At 45.0% G+C, this 15,406-nt stretch overlaps 1 protein-coding gene across 4 annotated transcripts in view; it reads right to left on the reverse strand.

Annotated features, from left to right (window-relative positions):
* Positions 1–13,782, reverse strand: part of LOC140742214 (serine/threonine-protein kinase PRP4 homolog) — a 101,124-nt gene extending 87,342 nt beyond the window's left edge. For all 4 annotated transcript variants that reach the window (XR_012102254.1, XR_012102252.1, XR_012102253.1 and 1 more), the window contains exon 1: positions 13,661–13,782. Coding sequence is in view for 1 of the 4 variants with exons in the window: in XM_073073042.1 (XP_072929143.1) it covers positions 13,661–13,761 (101 nt within the window). In the remaining 3 variants the exon portion in view is untranslated. The remainder of the gene's footprint in view (positions 1–13,660) is intronic.
* Between the last annotated feature and the right edge of the window lie 1,624 nt (positions 13,783–15,406).

The raw sequence follows: 15,406 nt of genomic DNA on the forward strand, positions 1-15,406 counted from the left end.
CTCCATTCTTGTTGCTACTTTGTGCGATTTTGATCGGGATAATCTACGGATAATGAACAATACATCGCTAGATTGAACTGAACATGCCTGAACCCTTGGTGTTTTATATTTTGCGTTTTTCACTTTATTTTTTTGTTGTTTGCGTGATTATAGTGGTTGTTTTTGCATATGAGGTGGGGTGATGTTTTTTTGCTTTGAACAGATCCCATGGTTTTCTTTGGTTTGTGGCTGTCTGTGACAAGAACATAAGGTATAAGAGCAAAAGTAGGCCATTTGGCCCATCGAATCTGCTCCACCATTCAATCATGGGCTGATCCAATTCTTCCAGTCATCTCCACTCCCCTGCCTTCTCCCCATAGCCTTTCATGCCCTGGCTAATCAAGAACCCATCTATCTCTGCCTTAAATACACCCAATGACTTGGCCTCCACAACTGCTTGTGGCAACAAATTCCAGAGATTTATCACCCTCTGACTAAAGTAATTTCTCCGCATCTTTGATCTAAATGGACATCCTTCAATCCTAAAACCGTGTCCTCTTGTCCTGGACTCCCCTACCATGGGAAATAACTTTGCCATATCTAATCTGTACAGGCCTTTTAACATTCGGAACATTTCAATGAGATTCCCCCCTCATTCTCCTGAACTCCAGGGAATACAGCCCTAGAGCTGCCGATGTTCCTTATATGGTAACCCTTTCATTCCTGGAATCATTCTCGTGAACCTTCTCTGAACCCTCTCCAATGTCAATATATCCTTTCTAAAATAAGGAGCCCAAAACTGCACACAATACTTCAAGTGTGGTCTCATGAGTGCCTTACAGAGCCTCAACATCACATCCCTGCTTTTATATTCTATACCTCTAGAAAAGAATGCCAACATTGCATTTGCCTTCTTCACCACCAACTCAATCTGGGGGTTAACCTTTAGGGTATCCTGCACAAGGACTCCCAAGTTCCTTTGCATCTCTGCATTTTGAATTCTCTCCCCATCTAATCTGCCCATTTATTTCTTCCACCAAGGTGCATGAGCATACAATTTCCAACATTGTATTTCATTTGCCACTTCTTTCCCCTAAACCATCAAAGTCTCTCTGCAGGCTCTCCATTCCTCAACATTACCCGCTCCTCCACCTATCTTTGTATCATAGGCAAATTTAGCCACAAATCTATTAATCCCATAGTCCAACACCAACCCTTGTGGAACTCCACTGGTAACCAGCAGTCAGCCAGAATAGGATCCTGAGGCGACCCACTTCCTAGCGCACTCGAACCGGCTCACAAATAGCCAGCGCGCCGGCACAAAGGCCAGGTCTGCTTCACCAACAAAGGGAAAAGCCTGCGGGGGTTTGTGAGTACGTGCCCCTTACAGCATCCGCGCCCGGGGAGGGCGGGATGAGGGAGGCTTTAAAGCAAGGCTGTGAAGTTCGAATAAAATCTTCTTTAATTGCAGTTTACCGACTCCGTGTCGTTATTTTAGCGCTGCGTGTAGCACACCGCTACAATTGGTGACTCCGACGGTCCAAACGATTTTTGGACCGGAGATGACCGACGCTGCATCTGTTCAAGCGGTTTCGTTGAAACTGCCAAGCTTCTGGACGCTGCGACCTCACCTCTGGTTCCAGCAAGCAGAAGCCCAATTCCACGTTCGGCAGATAACCTCAGAGGACACACGTTACTACTACGTGGTGAGCTCCCTCAACCAGGACACAGCGGCCCAGGTTGCGGAGTTCGTACAGTCTCCCCCAGCGGACGGCAAGTACACGGAATTCAAAGCCCTGCTCCTAAAGACTTTCGGACTCTCACGGTGCGAGCGGGCTGCCCGTTTACTGTACCTGGACGGCTTGGGAGACAGACCTCCATCGGCTTTAATGAATGAGATGTTGTCTCTGGCCGGTGGACACACACCCTGCCTCGTGTTTGAGCAGGCATTCCTGGAGCAGCTACCCGAGGACATACGCCTGCTGCTGTACGACGCGGATTTCAGCGACCCCCGGAAGGTGGTAGCCTGGGTGGACTTGCTGTGAAACGCCAAGAAGGTGAGTGGGGCATCCATCGCACAGATCACCAGGCCACGCTCCCAGCAGCAAATCAGTCCAGGCCCGGCCGCAGATCCCGCTAACCCCAGAGGCAGGGGTGGGGAGCCCAACGAACAATGTTTCTACCACCAGCGGTGGGGCGCAGAAGCCCGCCGTTGTCGCCCGCCCTGCCAGTTCCCGGGAAACGCCAGGGCCAGCTGCCGCTGATGGCTACGGCGGCTGGCCGTCGGGATAGCCTCCTGTATGTGTGGGACAAGAGGTCAGGACGCCGTTTTTTGGTCGACACCGGTGCCGAGATCAGCGTCTTACCTCCGACGAGTTACGACACCTGCAACAGGGCACCGGGTCCCCACGTCGCCACCGGCCAGCCCCGTCCCGTCGTCCCGGCACCTTGGCGGCGACGCGTTTTCGACTCCATTCATAACTTGGCGCACCCCTCCATCCGGACGGTTGTCCGGATGGTCTCCAGCAGGTTCGTTTGGCACGGACTCCACAAGCAGGTCAGTGAATGGGCCAGAACGTGCATGCACTGCCAGACAGCCAAGGTGCAGCGGCACACCAAAGCCCTGCCGCAGCAGTTCCACCCCACCCACCGGCGTTTTGACCACATTCATGTGGATATCGTGGGCCCCCTGCCAGTGTTGCGGGAGCGCGGCACCTCCTGACTATCGTGGACCGGTTCACCAGATGGCCAGAGGCGATCCCGCTCACGGACACCACCTCCGAATCTTGCGCCCGGGCACTGATCGCCACCTGGGTGTCCCGCTTTGGTGTACCGGCCCACATTACCTCCAACAGAGGCGCCCAATTCACCTCCAGCCTGTGGTCAGCTATGGCTAGCCTTTTGGGGACACAGCTGCACCACACCACTGCCTACCACCCACAGTCGAACGGACTAGTGGAGCGTTTCCACCGTCACCTGAAGTCGGCTCTCATGGCCCGCCTGCGAGGAGCTAACTGGGCGGACGAGCTTCCCTGGGTCCTACTCGGCATCCGCACGGCGCTCAAAGACGATCTGCATGCCTCGTCGGCTGAGTTGGTGTACGGCGCACCCCTGGTTGTCCCCGGGGAGTTTATACCAGCCCCAAGGGGGCGAGGAAGAACCCGCAGCAGTCCTGGACAGACTACGCGAGAGGCTCGGTGACCTGGCCCCCATACCCACTTCACAACACGGACGGACCCCGACCTGCGTACCCAAAGACCTGCAGAACTGTAAGTTTGTGTTTGTATGAAGGGGCGGGCATCGGCCACCGCTGCAACGGCCCTACAAGGGGCCGTTTACGGTGCTCAGGAACAACGGGTCCACGTTCGTGCTGGACGTTGGGGGGAGAGAGGAGGTTTTCACGGTGGACCGACTCAAACCGGCCCATGTGGACTTGGCGCAACCGGTTGAGTTTCCGGCACTGCGGCGCAGAGGCCGACCTCCCAAACAGGGTCCGGCCCAGACTGTGGACATTGGGGGGTGTATCGCCGGTTCTGGGGGGGGGGGGTTATGTGGCGACCCACTTCCTAGCGCACTCAAACCGGCTCACAAATAGCCAGCGCACCGGCACAAAGGCCAGGTCTGCTTCACCAACAAAGGGAAAAGCCTGCGGGGGTTTGTGAGTACATGCCCCTTACAGCATCTGCGCCCAGGGAGGGCGGGATGAGGGAGGTTTTAAAGCAAGGCTGTGAAGTTCGAATAAGATCTTCTTTAATTGCAGTTTACCGACTCTGTGTCGTTATTTTAGCGCTGCGTGTAGCACACCGCTACAATCCCTTTATTCCCACGCTGTTTTCTGCCTATCAGCCAATGCTCCACCCACGTTAGTATCTACCGCATCTCCTTTGACTACCCTGCTTATTATTTCCTCAAAAAACTGGAGTAGGTTAGTCAGGCAGGATTTTCCTTTCAGGAAACCAGGCTGGCTTAGGCCTATCTTGTCATGTGCCCCCAGGTACTCCGTAATGTCATCCTTAAAGATGAGTCATAGGGTTAGTTTGAAACCTGTACAGACAACCTGAGGTCAGCAATAAGGAAGTGGGGGGGTGTGGAGGAGAGCAAGAGATGTGCAAATTTCCACATTAAATTCAAAATGGGTTTGCAGAGTCACACGCAATATCCATTAGATATCAAAAATCACATGGGTTCAAGACTTACCCTGCTAATGGATAGTGTAGTTTAGGGTAGTATTTTTAGAAGTGATGTCAGGGTGAGGAGAACAGGGCAAAGAGAGTAAATACTCTGGATTTGTAAGCATAATACAAGGTGATCACGTTTGAGCACAATACTAAACAAGATACAGGGGAAATCTGGGAAAGCAGTTCAAACAAATTAAATGTTATAAAACAGGAGTGTCCAGAGCAATGGTGGAAGAACTTTAATACAAATAAATATACAATATTACATATTGAAAGAACACATTATATATGCTGCTAATGGATGCCGATTAGTCCTGTGAGTTGTATTAGACTCAATTTCATAAAAACAGTTATTACAATACTGTTCATGTCTCAAAACATTTTGGGACAACTGTAACAGTGCAGGCAACAGCCATTTGCCAAAGCCGTGTGTCTAAATATAGCAGGGCATCATAAAAAATTGTACAAGTAGTGAAAAAAACTTTACGATTCACCTTTAAGATTAAACTTCAACAACTTCAATCAGTTCTCGCTGACAAAATGCCAGGAAGAGCTACATAACTTATTTTCAATGTTACCAATAATGTTGAAAATCTCAGTCTGGAAAGGAGATAAGACTTTATTAACAGGTACACAAAAGGTTAATTCAGTGTTTCCCAAACTTTTTAAAGCACCTTCATACTTGCCAACACCCCCAAAGCACAATATACTTTCTGGCATCCCCCCCATAATGTACAGTTTCTGCTTTAAATTTTTAATCTGTCTTTCACCCTATCTTACACAGTACCTGAGCACTGTACAACAGCTTCGTTATCAATGTCTCTCTTGAGCTTGATGGCTTTTAGCAAGAGTTGAAATATCTGGTTCAAGCTGTGACAGCAAAAGTCTTAAGTCCTCACTTGTTTCTGGTTTTTTGAGAGTATCTGGTTCAATGCACTGAAGTCTCTTTCAACAAGTTAGGAGGATGGAAAGGCAATGAAGAGCAAAGACCAGGAAACTATGTATGACAATGTAGCCACATACCACAAAAGCCGACAGGTTTAAATAGCATTGTTGCTTCTTCAGCACTCTGAATTTCAATAATTTCTTACAAACTCTCTTCCTGATCTTTCACCTTGCAAAGAAATGGGTTCATTATCCAAATCATTCAAATGCTTCAGAAGATCCTTCTTCAGTGACTGCAGGTATAAATAATACTCTTACAAATCACCAGCTGTGAAAGAGAGTGCCGTAGTTTCCATGCAGGGAGTCTGAGAATATTCTTCTTGCAATGTTTTGTTTATGCATTTCCAATTTTCCGATAAAAGTGGACACTGCTCTTTTTGCCTGGATTAAATTGAAATTCTCACCCTGCAGTTTCATATTTTGAATGTTCATTTTGTCATACAGATTGGATAGGTATGCCACATTTCCATGTAGAAGTTCAATCTTGTTTCCCAAGCTCTTGTCGACTTTGAGCAAAAATCCAACCAGTGTCAAAAAGAACAAAGAAACATTTTAAGCAGCAGCCTTTTGACAGCCAATGTACTTTAGAGTGAAGAAGCAATTAAACTCTTCATCTTTATACTGGCATAACAGATTAAATATTCAGCTATTTAATGGATGAGTTTTAATTTTGTTGAGTGCAGATATTACAAGAGTCACGTTTGAAAAAAGTTGCCGGCTGAGCTTTTTAGTTGCAAGATGTTGATGATGAATTAAACAATGGATTGCAAACAAACTTGGAATTCTTTTTTTTTATAAATGCGACGAAACCAGCATGGTGACCTATCATATATGGTGCTCCATCTGTTGCACAAGAAATCATTTTCCTAATCAAAATACTTTTATCCTCAATATACAATTCTGAGATCGCCGGAGATTTATATTTGTTTTTAAACCTTTTGTAAAACAATCTCTTAGAACCATAGAACATTACAGCACAGAAACAGGCCCTTTGGCCCTTCTTGGCTGTGCCGAACCACTTTTCTGCCTAGTCCCATTGACCTGCACCTGGTGACAGCTGAAACCAGAAGGCGGAGGGGATGTTGTAAAGAGTTGGGAAGTAAACTGGGGCAAGAGACAGAAGGCCATGGAAGAAAAGGGAATGGGGGGGGGGGGGGGTTTGAAAGCAAGGAGACAAGGTGAGAGAGGGAAAAAGGGATGGGAAATGGTGAAGGAGAGGGCAGGGATGGGGGGGGGGTGCATTACCGAAAGTTCAAGAAATTGATGTTCATGCCATCAGGTTGGAGGCTACCCAAACAGTATACATGGTAAACATGAGGAAATCTGCAGATGCTGGAAATTCAAGCAACACACACAAAATGCTGGTGGAACACAGCAGGCCAGGCAGCATCTATAGGGAGAAGCACTGTCGACGTTTTGGGCAGAGAACATCGACAGTGCTTCTTCCTATAGATGCTGCTTGGCCTGCAGTATACATGGTGCAGTTTCTCCAACTTAAGTGAGGCCTCATCACAACAGTGGAGGCGGCCATGGACAGACATATCAGAATGGGGATGGGAAGTGGAATTAAAATGGGTGGCCATGAGGAGATCCCGCCTTTTTGAGTGGACAGATCATAGGTGCTCAACATAGCGGTCTCCCAAAATACATTGGGTCTCACTGATATACTCCACATCAGGAGCGTCGGACAGAGTATATGACCCAAACAGACTCACAGATGAAGTATCGCCTCACCTGGAAGGACTGTCTGGGGCCACTATCAAAGTCATTTTTAGCAAATGCCTCAAGTGTGCAATGCCTTTCAAATACTTCATCATCTGGAACTGAGCAATACCATAAGTCTTTTCAGGGTGTCTTTTACAGAAGTGTTCCTGCTATATTGATGGTTTCATGGCTTCATTAGACAATGCAGTATTACAAATAAGACACATGGGGTGTCGCTTATCTGATGGGAATGGAATAAAGCCATACTCAAGGTACATAACATTGATTTGATACACTTTCAGTAGTTTCTGTTTCTTAGCAGGATTAGAATTCAAAGCTTAATCACCTTCAGACACAGATCGTGCTGTATGTATTTATCCATCATTAATAGGGCTAAACTAAATTTTAAAAATTAACACAAATTGGAATGCCTATCGGATATTGATGATGGTAGCGAGTTGACACGGTCGGTGCCTCAGGTTAGGGAGCCGCTTAATCCCCCCCCCCCCAAAAGAATCTTCAACATCCCCTTAGGACACTCAACCGCCCCCCCCCCCCGGGGGGAGGGTGCTCCCTTTGTTGGGAATCACTAGGGGTTAACCCAACATATTCAATTGTGGGAATAGAACACGCGGTAACATAGGAAGCACATTTCACAAAGGGCACCTGACAATTCCTTTAAGAGTGACCAAGAAAAATCCACACATCCCTTGAGTAATTCAAGTTACTAATTGGGAAAATGTAGAGATCAATCAGGATGAATGATTTAAGATATTCAAGCAGCTTCAAGATGCCAACAGGGCATATCATCCTGTCTGATAGGTGTCCCATCAGCAATTATTCACTCACTCCACCAGCAACATGCAGGACGCACGGCAGTGACTCACTGAGATTCTTTCCAAATCCATCACCTCTACCAGCCAGAAGGACAAGAACAGCAACACACTACCTGGAAGTTGCACACCACCTTGACCTGGAAATATAGTGTCATTCCTTTATTGATGCTGGGTCAAAACTCTCTCTGCTGGGTAGACCCACCCTTCATGGAGTACAGTGATTTGAGAAGGCAGCTAGCTCACCACCGCCTTCTCAAGGGGCAACTGAATGATTGCTCAGGCTGCAAAGTCTACATCTCATGAAGGAATAAAAAAGGACTGAACTTCAATCTCTTTGGTCATTAGACTATAAGATACTGGAGCAGAGTTAGACCATTTGGCCTATTGCTCTGCCATTTCATCAGGGCTGATCCAATTTTCCTCTCAGCCCTAATCTCATGCTTTCTCCCTGTATCCCTCGTGCCCTGACCAATCAACAATCTATCATGCTCTATAAGACCATAAGGTATAGGAGCAGAACTAATTGGCAATTTTCCTAAAATGTCTCAAATATGCATTTTTGAAAAATATTAACACCTGAGATATACATGGTCTCAGTGCAAACACTGTAACTGCAAATAAATGATGCCACCTTCTATATGGAACCTCTCACAAATCTGAGTTTCTTTGTGAAGAGGTGACCAAGAGGATTCATGTTAGCAGGACAGTAGATGTTGGAAAGGCCCTTAACAAGCTGGTCTGGAAGGTTAAGATATGTAGTTTCCAGGGTAAGCTAGCTAATTAGATTCCAAATTGGCCTGATGTTTGGAGGTGGAGAGCTGTTTTTCAGGTTGGAGACCTGTAACAAGTTAAGTGCCACAGGGTTCAAGCCTCCCTGCCCTCTATTGTGGGCCTGTACTCTTCCAGGTTGAAAAAGAGGGCGGGGAACATCATAAAGGACTCCTCCCATCCTGCGCAAGGACTGTTTGATCTGCTTCCGTCTGGTAGGCGCTTCAGATCCCTCCAGACTAAGACTAATAGGCACTGGAGAAGTTTTTTCCTTACTGCGGTCACTTTGCTGAACAGTTAACTGCCGGTTAACTGTCGGCTAACTATTACTTGGATTGCACTACCTGTATGTATAATCTATATTTTCATTTATATTTATCATTATTATTGTTATGAGCAGAGAGACAACATCTGCCGGAAGTAAATTCCTTGTATGTGCATAGGTACTTGGCAATTAAAGTCTGATTCTGATATATATTAATGATTTAGATCAGAATGTAAGCATAGTTACTAATGGTGGTCTAGTGAACAGCAAGGAAGGTTATAACAACACTGATTAACTAGGAAAGTGGGCAAAGGTATGGCACATGGAATTTAACTCAAACAAGCAAAAAGTGATGTATTTTGGGAAGTTAAACCAGGCCATGATAGACACAGTGAATCGCAAGGCCTTGGGGAGTGTTGTTGAACAAGAGACAATAGGGTGAAAGTACATATATATTTACATCTAAGTGGCTGCACAGGGAGGCCAGATAGTGAATAAGATGTATGGCACGCTTGCCTGCTTCAGCTATGGCACTGAATACAAAAGTTTGGTTATCACATTACCATTTTACAAAACATTAGTGTAGATGTAGTTGGAGTATTCAGTGCAGTTCTGGTTAGGAAGGATGTGATTAAGCTAGAGAGATTACAGAAAAGATTCAGAAGGATGTCACTGGGACTGAAGGGGATGAGTGAAAGGAAAAGACGGGAAAGGCTGGGACTGTTTCTTCTGGTGCAGAGGAAGCATAGAGGTGACATTATAGGTTTATAAAATTATGAGGAGCATTGATGAGGTAGACAGTCAGGGACTTGTTTCTCAGGGAGGTCATAGGTTTAAGGAGGTAGGAGAAAGAGTTAAAGCCGATCTGAAAGGAAACTGCTTCCACTCAGAGGAAGGTAAGCAAATAGAACAACTTGCCAGAGGTGATGGTAGAGGCACGTATAATTATAACTTTTAAAAGACACTTGAAACACATTTAGACAGGTACATGGATTGGAAGGGTTTAGAGCAGGAAACTGGAGCTCACAACCTCTCAATTAATAGCAAGGGTCCACGGCATAAAAAAGACTGAGAACGCCTAGTTTAGAGGAATTTAGGCCAAAAGCAGGAACACAGTATTAGCTTCAGTGGCATCTCAATCAGCACAGATGGCTGAGCTAAAAATCCTGCTCTATGAACCCAAGAAAATACTGGAGATGTACAACTCGGATGCTATAATATACATTGAATGTATGTAAAATTCAGTTTCTCTCACACCACAAACCTTTGCCCAAGCAAGATGAATTCTGTTATTTTTCATAAAATCAGTCTACCTTACAAGAAACTGTAATGCACTGATGCCTGGATAAATCAAGCTAAAAATGAATAGTTTAGACCACAAGATATATTAGCAGAACTAGGCCATTTGGCCCATCAAGTCTGTTCCACCATTTCATCATGGTTGATCCAATATTTCCTCTCAGCCCCAATATCCTGCCTCTTCCTGATATCCCTTCATGCCCTGACCAATCAAGAATCTATCAACCTCTGCCTTAAATATAAAGAACTGGCCTCCACAGCTGCCCATGGCAAAGAATTCCACAGATTCACCACTCTCTGGCTAAATAAATTCCTCATCTATGGCTGTCTCCTCTGGTCTTAGACACCATAGGAAACATCTTCTCCATATCCACTCTATCAAGACTTTTCATCATTTGATAGGTTTCAATGAGGTCACTCCTTATTCTTCTAAATTCTAGTGAATACAGGCCATCAAACACTCTTCATATGATAAGCCATTCAATCCTGGAAACATTTTTGTGAACCTCCTTTGAACCCTCTCCAGTTTCAGCACATCTTTCTGAGGTAAGGGGCCCCAAACACAATATTCCAAGGGAGGCCTTACCAATGCTTTATAAAGTCTCAACATCACATCTTTGCTTTTATATTCTAGTCCCCTTGAAATGAATGCGAACATTGCATTTGCCTTCCAACCTGCAAATTAACCTTAGGGAATCCTGCAAAAGGACTTCCAAATCCCTTTGCGCCTCAGTTTTTGTATTTTCACTCCATTTAAAAAACAGTCAACCCTTTTATTTCTTCTACCAAAGTGCACGACCATACACTTCCCAACACTGTATTCCATTTGGCATTTCTTTGTCCATTCTCCTAATCCAAGTCCTTCTGTAGCCTCTCTACTTCCTCAAAACTACCTGCCCTTCCACCTTCATATTGTCTGCAAACTTTGCAACAAAGCCACCAATTCCATCATTGACATATAACATAAAAAGAAGTGGTCGCAACACAGACCCCTTGGAACACCACTAGTCACTGGCAGCCAACCAGAAAATGCTCACCTTCTTCCCACTCTTTGCCTCCTGCCAATCAGCCAGATTTATCCATGCTAGAATCTTCCCTGTAACACCATGGGCTCATACCTTGTTAAGCAGCCTCATGTGTAGCACCTTGTCAAAGGCCTTCTGAAAATCCAAGTACCCTACATCAACTGATTCTCCTTTGACTATCCTGCTTGTTATTTCTTCAAATAATTCCAACAGGTTTGTCAGACAAGATTTTCCCTTTAAATTAGCACCCAACTCCTTGAACTCCCTATGAAGAACCTCATCCCTCATCCTGCCCATGTCATTGGTACCTCCATGGACCACAACTTCTGGCTTTCACCATCCCAGTTAAAGATACTGAGGACCGGACCTGAAATATCCTGGACCCTGGCACCCAGGAGACACCATACCATCCGGGAATTTCATTCTAGCCCACAGAACTGCCTGTTCACTCCCCTAACGAATCCCCTATCACCACAGCATGCCTTTTCTCTTACCTTCCCTTCTGAGTCACAGGGATAACAGAACTTTCTTCTGTTAGGTTACCATCTCCCCTCATCATCCCTCCCCCCCCACCACCACCACCAACAGTATCCAAAGTGATACCTGTTGTTGAAGCGGATGGTCACAGGGGTACACTGCACTGGCTCCTTAAACCCTTTTCCTTTCCTGACTGTCACACAGTCTCCTGTTTCCTGCACCTTGGATGTAACTGCCTCTCTATGTCCTATCTATCATCCTTCAGCCTCCCAAATGATCTGAAGTTCATCCAGTTCCAGCTCCAATCCCATAACACAGATTGTTAGAAGCTACAGCTGGATGCATTTCTTGCAGTTGTAGTCGTCAGGGACACAGGTCTCCCTGCCTTCCCACATCCCGCAAGAGGAGAATCCTGTCTGGGCTTTTTACTATCTAGCTGAGCAGATAGAAAGGGAGGAAATAAAAACTTAATCTAGAGCTTTCCTTTCCTTTGCTTTCTCTGACCGAAGCCCCTCTTCTCTGAAACCTCAAAAGAGCTAAAGCCTCATTATTACCACTCTGAGTCTGTCCACTCAGACATTGGCCGCTGCGTTTGCCCGTCTTCCTATAATTTGCTCTTGCACATCAATTGCAAACGGCGATTGGTCGCTGGTCAAAGCTTTCACTGTACTGACCCACCGCTGCCTTTTGTATTCTAGCAGTGGACCTGATTAAAATCCCATCCTCTCAAAACTGCCAATGTTCAACGTGCCAGAACTCATTTTAAAGCAAATACTTATTGCAATTTTTGTTTCTATCAGGCTTGGATTCAGAATCAGTTTTCAAATACACAGGATAAAAGCAGAGTTGTCAGATTTGCAGGCTATTTCTGCACACACAAAAATATCATTATATACTAATGTGGTCACATGGGGAAAGATCCTCAAAGCTTCCAACATTTAAAAAACTTTGATAACAAGCTTAAAAATTCAGCTTTAAAAAAGATACCACACTGACTGTTTTAGTTGAAAGTGGTATGAGAGAATGGACCTGCTTAAGTATAATACACTCAGTCAGTGGTTAAGAATCCAAGATGTTCAAATGCAACACCATCCAACACAAAACAGAAATAGTATTATACCAAGGGACCCAGCTTTCATACACATTAATTTGTTTGCTTGCTAACTACAATAATCAATCCATTTTCAACTATCAGTCTAAAATATTAACTTTCTCTTTTGCCACAAATGCCATCCCACCTGCTGGGGAGCTCCAGATTTCTCTTTCAACAATCACAAATGTAGGTTATTTGACGTTTGTGCTTAAACCATCAAATATAATTCTGAATCAACACCTTTAAATTTCTGAAAACTCATTAGAATATCTTGAGGCAGTAGTACAAAATTTAAATAAATGCTGCTTTTGTTTACATTATGTCCACAATGTCATTTTTTCCTACACACTTGGAGAGGCCAACGACTACTCCAATTATAACTCATAAGACTATAATTAGTTCATAATGGACACTGGTCAAGTAAGGAAAAGAAACAGGTCACTTTATTGAAGTGTTACTGACCTGAAAAAAATTACTGTCCACAGATACTGTGCCCCACTGAGCATTTCCCGCATTTTGTTTTATTTCTTATGTCCAGCATCTGAGATATTTTATTTGAGAATTAAACAAAAAGTTAGCTGTCAAATAGCAAACAAACAAGAGGCGGGCACGACCTCAAAATGAAGGGGCATTTGCAAAACGACCCAAGTAGAAAGTAATAATTAAGTAGTAATAATTAAACAAACCCAAAATTGCTGAAGCAGGTCAGGCGGCTTCTATGAAAAGAGAAAGAATAACCAACAAAACTGAAGTTAATAGGATAGAGGTGCCTTGAGATTTAGGACAGAGAATTAGCTCTGATCCTTTGCGCTCCAAACGCTATCAGTACGCGCCGAACAAGATTCAAAGGCGCCGACAACACAACAACTGCGGGCAACAGAGGGCATGTAGCCCGGTCCCGATAGCAGGGGGAGGGTAGTGGGGAGCGTGCTGTGCCGCCTACACCACCAGGCCGCACGTTATTATTTAAACCACAAACAGCGCGGCTCACTCCCACACGAGGTTTGGCGGCTGTTATTTATTTAAATTCTCTATAAAGCTCACTCGCCGCTGACTCTCATTATCAACAAAGAGATCTGGCTTTCTCTTACTCTTCCTGCGCGGCGGCCACTAATCGTTCATTCGTACTCCAGTCCGCCTCCTGCTCCTGGCTCTGAACATCCGCCATTTCACCGGGGCCGTCTCTAACCATCAGCTTTAATCCTCCACTATCCCATAAGGCTTCGAAACAGTCCTCCAGTATCCCACAATCCAAACCACAACTAACAAACTGCGCATGCTCAGGGAGGTGACAGTTGTTGCTTTTATGTCTGTATCGAGAACATTAAATGAGAGGAAACTTAAATTCCTAGGCCATATCATCAGAAACGGAGAAATAAAATTCCTTATACTACAAGGCCGTATGCCTGGGAAACGCGGAAGAGGAAGGCAAAGAAGAAAATATACGGACAATGTGAATGAGCGAAGAGATCTACGTGTGCGAGATGTCATTGACGCTGCGTGGAAAGCCATGATCGTCCAAGCGTGTAACGCGCAAGGCACATGAAGATGTCTCTATCATCTCCTGGCTTTGGAACTGAGGACATAGTTAGCACAATGTTTGAGTTAATCTATTTGTTTTGTTTCTCATGTTCAGGGAGTGGTGCTGCTGAGGTCCAGGTAGTGAGGCTTAGTTAATGCTCGATCTGCTAAATACATTCTTGATACCTGAGTAAGAGGTTACAACGTTTGAAAATTCTCATTGAAAGCAGTAATGAGCGAATATTAGGCGAAGATAAACGCGATTTATCTTGTTTTGAAATATCTTGTTTTTTAAAGTTATTTCTGAACATGCTTGAGTTAATATTTTGTCATGATGGTGCTGCCATCATCCCTCAATGACTCATTCAGTAGCACTTACATCCACTGTGATGGAGTACTATGAGAGTTTAGTGATGAAACATATCAATTCTTGGCTGAAAAGCAACTTGGATTCTCTCCAATTTACCTACCGTCACAACAGGTCCACAGCAGATGCGGTTTCATTGGCTCAACCCTGAATGACTGAACAGCGAAGGTATAATACATACATCAGGATGCTCTTCATCGACTATGGCTCAGAATTAAAAACTGTCATCCCCTCAAAACTAATCAATAAGTTTCAAGAGGTTGGTCTCAATACCTCTTTGAGCAATTGGATCTTGGATTTCCTCAGTTGCTGACCCCAGTCAGTTCAGATTAGCAAAAATATCTCCACAATCTCCTTCAGCACAGGTGCACCACAAGACTCTGTGTGTGCTTTGCCCCCTGCTCTGCTCGCTTCATACTTATGACTGTGAGGCTAAGCACAGCTCCAGTGCCATATTTAGGTTTGCTGACAACATCACTGTTATAAGCTGAATCAAAGGTGCAGACAAATCAGCATATAGGATGGAGATTGAAAATCTAGTTGAGTGGTGCCACAACAACAATCCTTCACTCAATGTCAGCAAGACCAAGGAGCTGATTATTGAGTTCAGGAGGAGGAAACCAGAGGTCTACAAGCCAGTCCTCATCAGGGATCAGAGGCAGAGAGGTCAGCAACTTTACATCCCTCAGGGTTATCATTTCAGAGCATTTGTTCAGTGTCCAGCATGTAAGTACCATTACAAAAAAGTGCCATTGATGTATAGTGGAGACTATATTGACTGGTTGCATCATGGCCTGGTATGAAAATACCAATGCTCTTGAATGAAAAATGCTACTAAAAGTAGTCCAGTCCCTCAGGGGTAAAGCCTTCCCCACCACTGAATACATCTACATGGAGTGCTGTCACAGGAAAGCGGCATCCATTGTCAAGGTCCCCCACCACTCAGGTG

This window comes from Hemitrygon akajei, chromosome 20 (assembly GCF_048418815.1).
Source record: "Hemitrygon akajei chromosome 20, sHemAka1.3, whole genome shotgun sequence".
Taxonomy (NCBI): domain Eukaryota; kingdom Metazoa; phylum Chordata; class Chondrichthyes; order Myliobatiformes; family Dasyatidae; genus Hemitrygon; species Hemitrygon akajei.